Source organism: Piliocolobus tephrosceles, chromosome 15 (assembly GCF_002776525.5).
Source record: "Piliocolobus tephrosceles isolate RC106 chromosome 15, ASM277652v3, whole genome shotgun sequence".
NCBI classification, from domain to species: Eukaryota; Metazoa; Chordata; class Mammalia; order Primates; family Cercopithecidae; genus Piliocolobus; species Piliocolobus tephrosceles.
Genome location: NC_045448.1, coordinates 42,744,671 through 42,759,308, shown reverse-complemented (window position 1 = coordinate 42,759,308; position 14,638 = coordinate 42,744,671). Strand labels below are relative to the sequence as shown.

Sequence of the window (14,638 nt, the reverse complement as noted above, 5' to 3'; positions counted from 1 at the left end):
GCAAGCTCCGCCTCCCGGGTTTACGCCATTCTCCTGCCTCAGCCTCCGGAGTAGCTGGGACTACAGGCGCCCGCCACCTCGCCCGGCTAGTTTTTTGTATTTTTAGTAGAGACGGGGTTTCACCGTGTTAGCCAGGGTGGTCTCGATCTCCTGACCTCGTGATCCGCCCGTCTCGGCCTCCCAAAGTGCTGGGATTACAGGCTTGAGCCACCGCGCCCGGCCTATGACTTGTTAAAACCTAAACCTCTTCCATGTCTGCTGGTTTCAAACTATCTGCTTCTAGCAAAACTAAAAGAGGAGGACCTAATTTAATTGACAGCTGCTAAATCATTAAAAATCCTTTATTGTCAATGACTGCTATATGCTTTTTCAAACACAGTTGAGAAGAACAAAGAACTGAGACCTTTATAAGCTCTAAGGGCAGAGATTTCGGTAGCTTTGTTCACCACTCATCACCAGTACTTAGTAGAATGTCCAGTACACAGCAGGAACTCAAAATACATTTGGTAAATGAATACATAAGCAAAACTCCACCATTCTGATCTACCTACTTACATGTAAAAATTGTGTTAGAATCTACATGATTATAAATCAAACATGAGGAACAGAATGAAAGATAAACCTGTCTCATTCTAGCAATGATGTATATTATTTCAAGGATTCATTAAGCTAATTGGAAAGGAAGTCCCACTAAGCTTAAGATTTCCTATGAAAATGTCACACTTTTAGTTTTACTAATTATAAAAATCCAAAGAAAAATGTTAAGACTCTGAGTCTTATGAACTCAGAAAATGTAAATAGTTTTTACATTTTAATTTACATATGCATTTCCGTTGCAGTGATTCACAAGATGATTCATACAATTTGCAAGCATAAAAAACATTAGGTTAGTACACCAGGCACACCTGTAACCCCAGGACCTTAGGAGGCCGAGGTGGGCAGATCATTTGAGGCCAGGAGTTCAAGACCAATCTATCCAACATGGCAAAAACCCATCTCTACAAAAAATGCAAAAATTAGCTGGGTGTGGTGGCGCACACCTGTGATCCCAGCTACTCAGGTGGCTAAAGCAGGAGAATAACTTGAATCCCTACATCGGAGAGGCAGAGGTTGCAGCGAGCTGAGATTGTGCCACTGCACTTCAACCTGGGTGACAGCCAAACTCTGTCTCAAAAAAAACAAACAAACAAATAAATGAATAAATAAAGGAAGGGAAATCAAGAGAAAAAATGAGAAAACATTCTAATCTGCTATCATTTTTGAAAAAACCTGGGCCGGGCATGGTGGCTCATGCCTGTAATCCCAGCACTTTGGGAGGCCGAGGCGGGTGGATCACGAGGTCAGGAGATCGAGATCATCCTGGTTAACATGGTGAAACCCCGTCTCTACTAAAATACAAAACATTAGCTGGGCGTGGTGGTGCATACTTGTAGTCCCACCTACTTGGGAGGCTGAGGCAGGGGAATTGCTTGAACCCGGGAGGTGGAGGTTGCAGTGAGCTGTTATTACACTACTGCACTCCAGCCTGGAGACAAAGTGAGACTCTGTCTTAAAAAAAAAAAAAAAGTTTAAGAAAAAACCTGTTGCAGAGGAAAGAACGTGTATATACACTTTTGTATGTATTTTCTTTCATACACAAGAATTCTCACTGGAAAAGACACCAGAAGCCAGTAATAATAATGACTTGTCGGGGAGAACTGGGTTTTGGGGGGGGTCCTGATATAGGGAGCTTTTGCACTGAATACATTTTTGTATCTTTTAAATGTTTACTCATTCAAATGCTAACATATTTTGGGAGGCAGGGTCTTGTTCTGTCACTCAGGCTGGAGTGAGTGGCGCAATCACAGCTTACTGCAGCCTCAACCTCCAGAGATCTGTATTAATGTTTTATTTTTTATTTTACTTTAATTTTTTTTTTTTTTTTTTTCCTGAGACTGAGTCTCGCTCTGTCACCCAGGCTGGAGTGCAGTGGCGAGATCTTGGCTCACTGCAAGCTTTGCCTCCCAGGTTCAGGCCATTCTCCTGCCTCAGCCTCCAGAGTAGCTGGGACTACAGGCGCCAGCCATGACGCCTGGCTAATTTTTTTTGTATTTTTAGTAGAGTCGGGGTTTCCCCGTGTTAGCCAGGAAGCTCTCAATCTCCTGACCTTGTGATCCGCCCACCTCAGCCTCCCAAAGTGCTGGGATTACAGGTGTGAGCCACTGCATCCGGCCTATTTTAATTTTTTTGAGATAGAAAAAATTGACACAAATCTCACTGTGTTAGCCAGGCTGGAGTGCAGTGACATGATCTTGGCTCACTGCAACCTCCGCCTCCCGGGTTCAAGGCATTGTCCTGCCTCAGCCTCCTGAGTAGCTAGGATTACAGGCGCCTGCCACCACACCCGACTAATTTTTACATTTTACTTTTTTTTTGAGATGGAGTCTCGCTTCGTCGCCAGGCTGGAGTACAGTGGCACAATCTCAGCTCACTGCAACCTCTGCCTCCCGGGTTCAAGTGATTCTCTTGCCTCAGCCTCCCAAGTAGCTGGGACTATAGGCATGTGCCACCATACCCAGCTAATTTTTGTAGTTTTAGTAGAGACAGGGTTTCACCATGTTGGCCAGGATGGTCTCGAACTTCTGACCTCGTGATCCGCCTGCCTCAGTCTCCCAAAGTGCCGGGATTACAGGTGTGAGCCACCGTGCCAATTTTTGTATTTTTCCTAGAGATGGGTTTTTGCCATGTTGGTCCTGGCCTCAAGTGATCTACCTGCCTCGGCCCCCCAAAGTGCTGGGAGCCACCATGCCCAACCAATGATGTGTGTGTGTGTGTGTGTGTGTATGTGTGTGTGTGTGTGTTTTCCTTCCTTGTACCAGTTTTTTGAAATTTCCTTTTTTTTTCTCGCTTTTAGATATGAGGTCTTCCCGTGTTGCCCAGGCTACTCTCCAACTCCTGGACTCAAGTGGTCCTCCTGCCTTAGCCTCCAAAAGTGCTTGGATTACAGGTGTGAGCCACTGTCCCCAGCCTAAATTTTCTTTTCTTTTTTTTTTTGAGATGGAGTTTCACTCCTGTTGCCCAGGCTGGAGTGCAACGGTATGATCTCAGCTCACTACAACCTCCACCTCCTGGGTTCAAGCAATTCTGCCTCAGCCTCCCAAGCAGCTGGGATTACAGGTGTGTGCCACCATGCCCAGCTAATTTTGTATTCTTAATAAAGACAGGGTTTCACCATGTTGGTATGGCTGGTCTTGAACTCCTGACCTCAAGTGATCCACCCACCTCGGCTCCCAAAGTGCCAGGATTAGAGGCGTGGGCCACTGCACCTAGCCCTAAATTTTCTTTTTATTTGTCAGGAAGTTATTCATCATTTGTAATTTTTTTTTTTAAGAGACATAGGTGTCACTCTATTGCCCAGGCTGGAATGCAATTGCTCAGTCATAGTTCATTCCAACCTTGAAATACCGGACTCAAGTGATTCTCCTATCTCACCCTCCTCTGTAGGTAGAACTGTAATTATATATAACTAAATAAATAAAATACAAGATGGGGCCATGCAAAGTGGCTCATGCCTCTAATCCGAGCACTTTGGGAGGCCAAGACAGGTGGATCACTTGAGGTGAGAAGTTCGAGACCATGCTGGCCAACATGGCGAAACCCAGTCTCTACAAAAATACAAAAATTAGCCAGGAGTGGTGGCGTGCACCTGTAGTTCCAGCTACTCAGAAGGCTGAGGCAGGCAAATCACTTGAACCCACGAGGCGGAGGTTGCAGGGAGCAGAGATTGCGCCACTGCACTCCAGCCTGGGTGACAGAGTGAAACTCTGTCTCAAATAGAAAGAAAAAAAGAATCTTCATTTGGTCTTTCATATTATTACTAAACTCAACTTACAATGTTTTCATTTTTCATAATCTCCCCTTTTCTCATTTTTTCGTTTCTTATTTTTGGCTCTGAACTGACATCATTTATTTTTATATCTTAACTCTTATGAGGCTGGGCATGGTGGCTCACACCTGTAATCCCAGCACTTTGGGAAGCCAAGGAGAGCAGATCACCTGAGGTCGAGACCAGCCTGGCCAACATGGTGAAACCCAATCTCTACTAAAAATACAAAAATTAGCCAGGCATGGTGGTACACACCTATAATCCCAGCTACTTGGGAGGCTAAGACAAGAGAATTGCTTAAACCCAGGAGGTGGAGATTGCAGTGAGCCGAGATTGTGCCGCCACACTCAAGTCTGGATGACAGCGAGACTCCGTCTCAAAAAACAAACAAACAAAAAAAAAAACTTATGGCTTCTGGACTTATTTTCTAGGTCTCTTAATCCATTTTTCCCCCCCAAGAGAAAGGGTCTCCCTTTGTCACCCAGGGTGGAGTGCAGTGGTGTGAAGACAGCTCACTGCAGCCTCAATCTCCTGGGCTCAAGCAATCCTCCTGCCTTAGTCTCCTGAGTAGCTGGGACCAGAGCTGTGTGCTATCACACCCAACTAATCTTTTCTTTTTGTTGTTGTTGAAATGGGATCTTCCTGTGCTGTCCAGGCTGGTATCTAATTCCTGGGTTCATGTAATCATCCTGCCTCAGACTCCCAAAGTGTTAGGTTTATGTAATTTTTTATTCAACTATGGGCAACAGAGCTAGACTCCATCTCAAAAAAAAAAAAAAAAAAAAATACACTGAAGTCTCCAACTTACTCTTAAATGGTTCAGAAAATAATATATGTATGTTTGCATTATATATAGCATGATAAAGCCAATAGGGCAAACTGTTAACAACTGTTGAATCTGAGTAAACGGCATGAGAGTTCCTTACACACTTGGACACTTTAAGACTGAAAGACATGGCCGGGCGCGGTGGCTCAAGCCTGTAATCCCAGCACTTTGGGAGGCCGAGACGGGCGGATCACGAGGTCAGGAGATCGAGACCACCCTGGCTAACACGGTGAAACCCCGTCTCTACTAAAAATACAAAAAATTAGCCGGGCGAGGTGGCCGGCGCCTGTGGTCCGAGCTACTTGGGAGGCTGAGGCAGGAGAATGGTGTGCACCCGGGAGGCGGAGCTTGCAGTGAGCTGAGATCCGGCCACTGCACTCCAGCCTGGGTGACAGAGCAAGACTCCGTCTCAAAAAAAAAAAAAAAAAAGACTGAAAGAAGTTATGACCTTTTAGAAGTAAGTACTGAAATATTTACAGATAAAACGGTAAGGCTTCTTTGACGTGCTTCAAACTAATGGGCTAGCGAGTAGGGGTCTAGATGAATCAAAATTGATCATGTATGGATCACTGTTAATACACAGTGATGGAAACACCAGGCATATTGTATTCTTCTCTGCTTGTACTTGATGAAAGTTTTCTGTAATAATAAGTTTGTTTTTTTTTTTAAGAGTCTGTAACCCGGGCGCAGTGGCTCACACCTGTAATCCAGCACTTTGGGAGGCAGAGGTGGGCGGATCACCTGAGGTCGGGAGTTCGAGATCAGCCTGACCAATATGGAGAAACCCTGTCTCTACTAAAACTACAAAATTAGTCAGGCGTGGTAGCGCATGCCTGTACTTCCAGCTACTCAGGAGGCTCAGGCAGGAGAATCGCTTGAACCTGGGAGGTGGAGGTTACGGTGAGCCGAGATCACACGCCACTGCACTCCAGCCTAGGCAACAAGAGAGAAACTCAAAAAATAAAAAGAAAAGAAAAAGAGTCCATAATGGCCAGGCGCAGTGGCTCTCACAGCACTTTGGGAGCACAAGGCAGGAGGATCACTTGAGAGCCCAGGAGTTGGAGACCAGCCTGGCCAACATGGTCAAACCCCATCTCTACTAAAAATACAAAAATTAGCCAGGCGTGGTGGCATGCGCCTGTACTCTCAGCTACTTGGGAGGCTGAGGCATCAGAATTGCTTGAACCAGGAAGGCTGCAGTGAGACAAGATTGTGCCACTGCACTCCAGCCTGGGCAACGGAGCGAGACTCTATCTCAAAAAATAAAAAAAGAGGCCGGATGCGGTGGCTCAAGCCTGTAATCCCAGCACTTTGGGAGGCCGAGACGGGCGGATCACAAGGTCAGGAGATCGAAACTATCCTGGCTAACACAGTGAAACCCCGTCTCTCCTAAAAAATACAAAAAAAGCTAGCCAGGCGAGGTGGTGGGTGCCTGTAATCCCAGCTACTCGGGAGGCTGAGGCAGGAGAATGGCGTAAACCCGGGAGGCGGAGCTTGCAGTGAGCTGAGATCCGGCCATTGCACTCCAGCCCGGGCAACAGAGCGAGACTCCGTCAGAAAGAAAGAAAGGAAAACAAAGAAAGGAAAGAAAGGAAGGAAAGGAAAGGAAGAAAGGAAGAAAGGAAGGAGGAAGGGAGGAAGGGAGGAAGGGAGGAAGGGAGGAAGAAAGGAAGAAAGAGAAAGAAAAGAAAGAAAAGGGCCGGGCGCGGTGGCTCAAGCCTGTAATCCCAGCACTTTGGGAGGCCCAGACGGGCGAATCAATGAAGTCAGGAGATTGAGACCATCCTGGCTAACACGGTGAAACCCCGTCTCTACTAAAAAGTACAAAAAACTATCCGGGCGTGGTGGCGGGCGCCTGTAGTCCCAGCTACTCAGGAGGCTGAGGCAGGAGAATGGCGTGAACCCCGGAGGCAGAGCTTGCAGTGAGCTGAGATCCGGCCACTGCACTCCAGCCTGGGCGACAGAGCAAGACTCCGTCTCAAAAAAAAAAAAAAAAAAGAAAAGAAAAGAAAGAAAGAAAGAAAGAGTCCATAATCAGAAGAGTTTTTTAAATGGAAAAACTAAAGTTCAGGAAAATTAAGTGGCATCCACACTCAGGACTCCAGTTTTGAACTCATTCTAATAACACTTTCTCCATTAACCCTCCCTAAAAAACTCCTCATAAAACATGAACTCTTCAGACAACTTTATGTGCTCTCTGCACCTGATGTTTTAGTCAATACAACAGAAATACAGTAAGATACATCTAACTCCACCATTCCTAGATATATAGTTGCCTTTGAAAGTAAATCCCAGTTACTCGGGAGGCTGAGGCAGGAGAATTGCTTGAACATGGGAGGTGGAAGTTGCAGTGAGCCGAGATCATGCCATTGCATTCCAGCCTGGGCAACAAGAGTGAAAGTCTGTCTCTAAATAAATAAATAAATAAATAGATAATAAAATATTTTTTTAAATCTCATTTATATTCGTATACTTTGGATTTAATCATGCTCATAATCTAGCTTCTAAGGTTGTTGCTAGTTGGGTGTGGTGCCTCACACCTGTAATCTCAACATTTTGGGAGGCTGAGATGGGAGGATTGTTTGAGGCCAAGAGTTTGAGACCTACCCTGGCAACATAACAAGACCCCATTTCTACCAAAAAAATGTTTTTTAATTAGCTAGGCATGGTGGGTTGCACCTGTACTCCCAGCTACTCTAAAGGCTGAGGCAGGAAGATCCTTTGTGCCAAGGCTTGATTCAAGGCTGCTGTGAGCTATGATCCTGCCACTGCACTCCAGCCTGGGCAACAGAGCCAGACCCTGTCTCCAAAAAAAAAAAAAAAAAAAAAAAACCATAAAGGGGGGAAAAAACAGCAATTTGGGACCAGCCATGGTTACTCACACCTGTAATCCCAGCACTTTGTGAGGATCCCTTGAGGCTAGGAGCCTGGTGCTTTTAAAGCAATATTTTGTTCTCATTATCAGTAGCAAATGTGAAGCCCTGATATGTTGAATATATAATTTGTAAACATGACAGAACTCATATCATAATGAACACTTTTTTCTTTTACATGTCAGCAATTAATTGAAATAATGAACACTTTCTATACAGAAGCAGAAAAACACTATGAACTACAGGAGAAAATACAGTAAGAATTTAACTTATGAGACAACTAACTTGCCTGGCTAAATCTACAACACAGTGGGGCAACGACTCTCAAGCAAACTCAGAACAAACCTTTGCAAACAGCATTCTTCCTTATACCCATACCAGAACATTTCAAAAGCTTCAGGGTCCTCAAGACCATAGTGATTATAAATCAAAGTATTAGCCGGGCGTGGTGGCTCAAACCTGTAATCCCAGCACTTTGGAAGGCCGAGACGGGCGGATCACGAGGTCAGGAGATCGAGACCATCCTGGCTAACACGGTGAAACCCCGTCTCTACTAAAAATATAGAAAACTAGCCGGGCGAGATGGCGGGCGCCTACAGTCCCAGCTACTCCGGAGGCTGAGGCAGGAGAATGGCGTAAAACCCGGGAGGCGGAGCTTGCAGTGAGCTGAGATCCGGCCACTGCACTCCAGCCCGGGAGAAAGCAAGACTGCGTCTCAAAAAATAAATAAATAAATAAAAATAAATCAAAGTATCAAACTGGCCGGGTGCGGTGGCTCACACCTGTAATCCCAGCATTCCCAAGGTGGGCGTATCACTTGAAGTCAGGAGTTCAACACCAACATGGTGAAACCTCGTCTCCACTAAAAATACAAAAATTAGCGGGACTTGTTGGTGCATTCCTGTAATACTAGCTACTTGGGAGGCTGAGGCAGGAGAATGGCGTAAACCCGGAAGGCGGGGCTTGCAGTGAGCTGAGATCCGGCCACTGCACTCCAGTCCGGACGACAGAGCGAGACTCCGTCTCAAAAAAAAAAAAAAAAAGCTTTCAACATAATGTACTTTCTGTCTTGAAATTTAAATCACTTCAGTGTGTTTATTGTTCTTTTGAAAATTCAAACTGGCTAAAATTTTCTTTAAATTTAAGGTCGGGCGTGGTGGCTCATGCCTGTAATCCCAGCACTTTGGGAGGCCAAGGCGGGCAGATCACCTGAGGTCTGGAGTTCAAGACTAGCCTGACCAACATGGAGAAACCCCACCTCACTAAAAATACAAAATTAGCCAGGCGTGGTGGCACATGCCTGTAATCCCAGCTACTAGGGAGGCTAAGGCAGGAGAATCGCCTGAACCCGGGAGGTGGAGGTTGTGGTGAGCCTAGATCACGCCATTGCACTCCAGCCTAGGCAACAAGAGTGAAACTCCGTCTCAAAAAATAATAATAATAATCAAAATAATAGGCCGGGAGTGGTGGCTCATGCCTATAATCCCAGCACTTTGGGAGGCCAAGGCAGGTAGATCACCTGAGATCAGGAGTTCGAGACCAGCCTGGCCAATGTGGTGAAACCCTGTCTCTACTAAAAATACATAAATTAGCCAGTAATCCCAGCTATTTGGGAGGCTGAGGCAAGAAAATCACTTGAACCCGGGAGACAGAGGTTGCAGTAAGCCGAGACAGTGCCACTGCACTCCAGCCTGGGTGACAGAGCGAGACTCCGTCTCAAAATACATAATAAATAAAATTAATTAAATAAATAAAATAATGAAACCTGCACATCCTGCACATGTACCCCTGAACTTAAAAGGTAAGGGGAAAAAAAATCTGGCTGGGCATGGTAGCTCACACCAATAATCCCAGCACTTTGGAAAGCCAAGGCAGGAGGATCACTTGAGCCCAAGAGTTCCAGACCAGTCTGAGAAACATAGGGAGACTATCTCTGTAACACGTGTTTTTTTTTTAATTGGCCTGGTGTTGTGGTACACACCTGTGGACCCAGCTACTCTGGAGGCTGAGGTGGGGATATTGCTTGAGCCTGGGAGGTCGAGGCTGCAGTGAGCCATGATTGTGCCACTGCACTTTCCAGCCTGGGCAACAGAGCAAGACCTAGTCCCCTCGCCAAAAAAACTAAGTATTATTCAGGTATTTTAGCGGAGAGAAAACATCCTCCAAAACAGTGAAGTATAAATTTCCTCCTATCTGTATCCTTACAAAACCATCAGTGGGCCAGGCCCAGCAGTTCATGCATGTAATCCCAGCACTTTGAGAGGCCAAGGTGAGAGATTACTTGAGGCCTGGAGTTCAAGACCAGCCTGGGCAACATAGCAAGACTCCATCTCTAAAAAGAAAAATTCACCACTGAAAACAGGAGATGGCAAGACACTGCCCAGATCATTTGCTAAAGCCTATTTACAAAGGTTTCTATGTCAACATTTTCACCAATTAATAAATGTGATGCAACCTAAAAAACTATATACTAGGCCAGGCCTGATAGCTCACACCTGTAATCCCAGCACTTTGCAAGGATGAGGCAGGAGGCTCACTTGAGCCCGTGATTTTGAGGCTGCAGTGAGCCATAATCACACCACTGCACTCTAGCCTGGGTGGCAGAGCAAACTTTGTTTCAAAAAAAAAAAAAAAAAAAGTTATACACATACACACACACACACACACACAATGACATACACACATATATACACTAAAACCAAACACCAGTGTTTGTTTTCAGTTAGTATCACTTATTTTACTCCCATCAAAACTACAAGAAAGATAAATGGACAAGCAAAAGGCTTCAGGTAAGAAAAAGCATCTCTGCACCTCATTATGAAAAACACAAGACAAACATTTTTTAATCAGAGAAAAACAACTTACTAGCATGCTTATCTGCGAGCATTATAAGTGTGTTGGAAATATCACGTCGTCTATAAAAGCATACTACTTTTGCTTCCACGTTGCCACTTGCAGTCTAAGAGATAAGAAAAATAAAAGTCATTTGTACTGAATATTAGAGTCAAATAATTCATAAAACAAAACTAGATACAGCACAAGTATATGATCATGCTCATTAATACTGGTGCCAACCACAACTGCAGGATAACCACAGAGCTAAAAAATTCAAATAAGGATGAGCAACATTTGTTCTGCTTCCAAGCACAACCGGAATGTCAAACATATAATAATACTGGCATTAAGTAAACTAAACTGATTAGACCCTTTAATGATTAAAGCCAGACAGTTAACACTGATTAGCTTTAAGAAACTAATCCTCCCTACTGCTTCAATTAACTAGCCTTAAAAAAAAAAAAAAAATAAACTAATCCCCTCAGTTTTTAAAGCCACAACTGACGGAAATAATTTATTTCAGTCATGTAAACATACCTTGTCCAAACCCATTCCCAGAAAGCACAAGCTAAGTGTAAAATCACCAAGCCCTCCCCTAAGTATCCCATGTTCCATGGACGGTGAAGCTCTGCAGGTGGGAAGCAGCCATCATACCGAATACAGCAGGTGACCTGGAAAGGCATTCTCTAGCCCAAGGAAATCTATGAATCTCTTAAGAGTCAATATTCTAAAGCAGTACTTAGTTTACCTCCACAACTAAACATATTAAAAACCTTGAGTTGCCGGGCACGGTGGCTCAAGCCTGTAATCCCAGCACTTTGGGAGGCCGAGACGGGCAGATCACGAGGTCAGGAGATCGAGACCATCCTGGTCTACATGGTGAAACCCCGTCTCTACTAAAAATACAAAAAACTAGCCGGGCGAGATGGCGGGCGCCTGTAGTCCCAGCTACTCGGGAGGCTGAGGCAGGAGAATGGCGTGAACCCGGGAGGCGGAGCTTGTAGTGAGCCGAGATCGCACCACTGCACTCCAGCCTGGGTGACAGAGCGAGACTGTCTCTCCAAAAAAAAAAAAAAAAAAAAAAAAAAACCTTGAGTTATGAACACTGAAACTTTCATTTCTTTTTGGCTAGTCTACAATGCAATCAATATTCAGTTAGGTTCTTCCAAAGTATGATGGCTTCAAAAAATTCAGTTATGCTGTCATTTACTGCAGCTGGGGCCCAGGCTCCTGCTCTCCTATTCTCTAGAATTTTGAGAGCTCTCAAGAAGGTCAATCATTCATTACAAAGTTCCCTGTAAAAACACACAGATTATAATAAAATGCTATTGTGATTTCCATTTTCAAATAAATGTGAGAACAAATTTTCAGAAATTTATCTGGTCTTACAGATATACTCAAATACAAAGAAGAATATATAAGTTCTGCAATAAATGTGTCAATTTTATGAAGTTCAGAAGCAGTATTTTAGATTGAAAAATAGTCCTGTGGAAACAGTGCCCCTTAAAATTGAAATCATATTAAATTTCTAACCAAAGTGCTTCTATATTTCATAATACTGTGATCAAATACATTCTCCAGAAGTAATGATCCAGCAGTCTGCTAACTGAACAGGCCAGGATTTCCGTGTAAATAAAATTTTTAAAAAATCTATCAGTGACTTCAAATATAAGCTCTTAGTCATTTCTGTCTTGAGATTTTGTCTTTTTGAGATATGCCTTGAAACTGTTGCTTTGGATTTTCAATGTGATTTTTGTCTCTTCTTGAGACATTAAAAATCCAGGCTGGGCGCCGTGGCTTACGCCTATAATCCCAACACTTTGGGAGGCCAAGGCAGGGGGATCACGAGGTCAGGAGTTCTAGACCAGCTTGGCCAACATAGTAAAATCCCGTCTCTACTAAAAATACAAAAATTAGCCAGGTGTGGTGGCACACACCTGTAGTCCCAGCTACTCAGGAGGCTGAGGCAGAACTGCTTGAACCTGGGAGGTTGTGGTTGGAGTGAGCAAAGACCAAACCATTGCACTCCAGCATGGGTGACAGAGTGACACTCCATCTCAAAAAAAAAGATAAAAAATCCAAATCAATAGTTTCAAGGCATATTTTTTTCTGCCTCACTAGTGAGTTCTTCCAATAGGGATGCTACACAAAGCTAATTAAATTATTATTTAAACTTGCTTAGGGGGCAGGGAGCCTAGTTCAAAATAAATAGTCTCTTCTCTTTTTTTTTTTGAGATGGAGTCTTGCTCTGTCACCCAGGCTGGAGTGCAGTGGTGCGATCTCGGCTCACTGCCAGCTCCGCCTCCCAGGTTCACGCCATTCTCCTGCCTCAGCCTCCTGAGTAGCTGGGAGTATAGGCGCCCGCCACCATGCCCGGCTAATTTTTTGTATTTTTAGTAGAGACGAGGTTTCACCGGTTAGCCAGGATGGTCTCGATCTCCTGACCTCGTGATCCACTCGCCTCGGCCTCCTAAAGTGCTGGGATTACAGGCGTAAGCCACCGCCCCGGCCATAAATAGTCTCTTCTTGACCATGGACTCACTTGGCTACTAGGTAGTTTATGGCTACCATATTCCTCTTCCCCTCTACAAACACACCCTCTCCAGCATTCTTCTGAAGCATGGTTACTCATGGGTCTACAGCCCAGTGCCAGTATGCAACTGTTAATGGCATTTAATGAAATAAGTACCAGGTTTGAGACTAAGTGCATTACAGCAATTAAGAGTTCATTTTTATATATACATATACATATATACATATATTTTGTAGATGGAGTCTCGTTCTGTTGCCAGGCTGGAGTGCAGTGGCGTGATCTCAGCTCACTATAACCTCCAACCCCCTGGTTCAAGCGATCCTCCTGCCTCAGCCTCCCAAGTAGCCTTTTTTTCCTAGCTTATCAGTCAGAACAGAGTAAGTATTTTCAGTTCAGAGGTGGTTTTGTTTTGGTTTTTTTGTTTGTTGAGAGGGAGTTTCGCTCTGTTGCCCAGGCTGCAGTGCAATGGTGCGATCTCAGCTCACTGCAACTTCCGCCTCTTGGGTTCAAGTGATTCTCTTGCCTCAGCCTCCCAAGCAGCTGGGATTACAGGCATGCGCCACCACACCCAGCTAATTTTGTATTTTTAGTAGAGACAGGGTTTCACCACATTGGCCAGGCTGGTCTCAAATTCCTCTCAGGTGATCCACCCACCTTAGGCTCCAAAAGTCCTGGGATTACAGGCGTGAGCCACCGCATCCCGCCTTGTTTTGTTTTTTTTAAGAGATGGGGGGTCTTGTTATGTTGCACAAGCTGGTCTCAAACCCTCAGGCTCAAGCAGTCCTCCTGCCTCAGCCTCTTGAGCAGCTGGGACTACAGGCCTGAGCCACCATGCCTGCCTTCAAGTATTTTTAAATCGTTATTTGGATTTTCCCATCATGTTAACTTTCCGTACCTAGCCAATTTCACCTCTGATCCTCCCAGGGCCTTTATCTAGAATACTCTTTTGGCTTCTCTTCCCATGGTTCCCTCTTCCTTATCCTTTAGGCCTCAACTTCAATGTCCTCTTCCACCCTACCTAAAGGAAATGACCTGTCATTCTCTATGTCGAGGCTCTTGCCTTCTTAGAAGTTAACACAATGCATTACTATTACTATTTTCTTTATGCCCGTCAACTTGTCTTTCCGGGTGTCTCCCTCACGAGAATGTAGACCATGTATGGGTAGAGACCGTGTCCATCTTGTTCACAGTTCTATCTCTGAGCCTAGCATAGTGGCCGGTACGTAACAGGTACTCAATAGTATTTGCTTAATAGGTACCTGCTTAACAGGTATTCAATAGAATTACCTAAAATAAGGTATCTTTTTCACATCCCTTCAGAAATAAAGACCCTATGTAAATATTTCAATTAGCCATTCAAACTACCATTTTGTGAAATTACAAAGAATCCCATCTCTCACAACACAGTCATCCCCCAGCCCGAGACTCGCTATTACATGGATGACTCTGTGCTGACAATAGGTAGGGGGAGGGAGGAGGTGAGGATGGAGGACAGTGGTATTTTGGAAGTAAATGGCAATGAAATGATAAAGGTGTGTGAAATAATCCATGTTCACCTAGATGTGCAACCCAATCATTTAGCTACTGTGTGCCTCAAGACAACAACGCATGATTTAGCTACCTTAAGGTGTAAGGTTATGTGAGGCTCAAAAGGGTAACAAATGTGAATCCCAGGTTAGGTTTCCAGAGCACCATGCTGTGACATT

General features: G+C 44.5%; 1 protein-coding gene across 5 annotated transcripts in view; it reads right to left on the bottom strand.

Moving 5' to 3' along the window:
• Positions 1–10,520, bottom strand: part of MTA3 (metastasis associated 1 family member 3) — a 187,364-nt gene extending 176,844 nt beyond the window's left edge. For 3 of the 5 annotated variants that reach the window (XM_026456106.1, XM_026456109.1, XM_026456110.1), the window contains exon 1: positions 10,430–10,520. In XM_026456106.1, coding sequence (XP_026311891.1) covers positions 10,430–10,451 — 22 coding nt within the window. In that variant the 5' untranslated portion in view covers positions 10,452–10,520. The remainder of the gene's footprint in view (positions 1–10,429) is intronic. The other 2 variants (XM_026456107.1, XM_026456108.1) reach the window with 1 other exon arrangement.
• Positions 10,521–14,638: the final 4,118 nt, after the last annotated feature.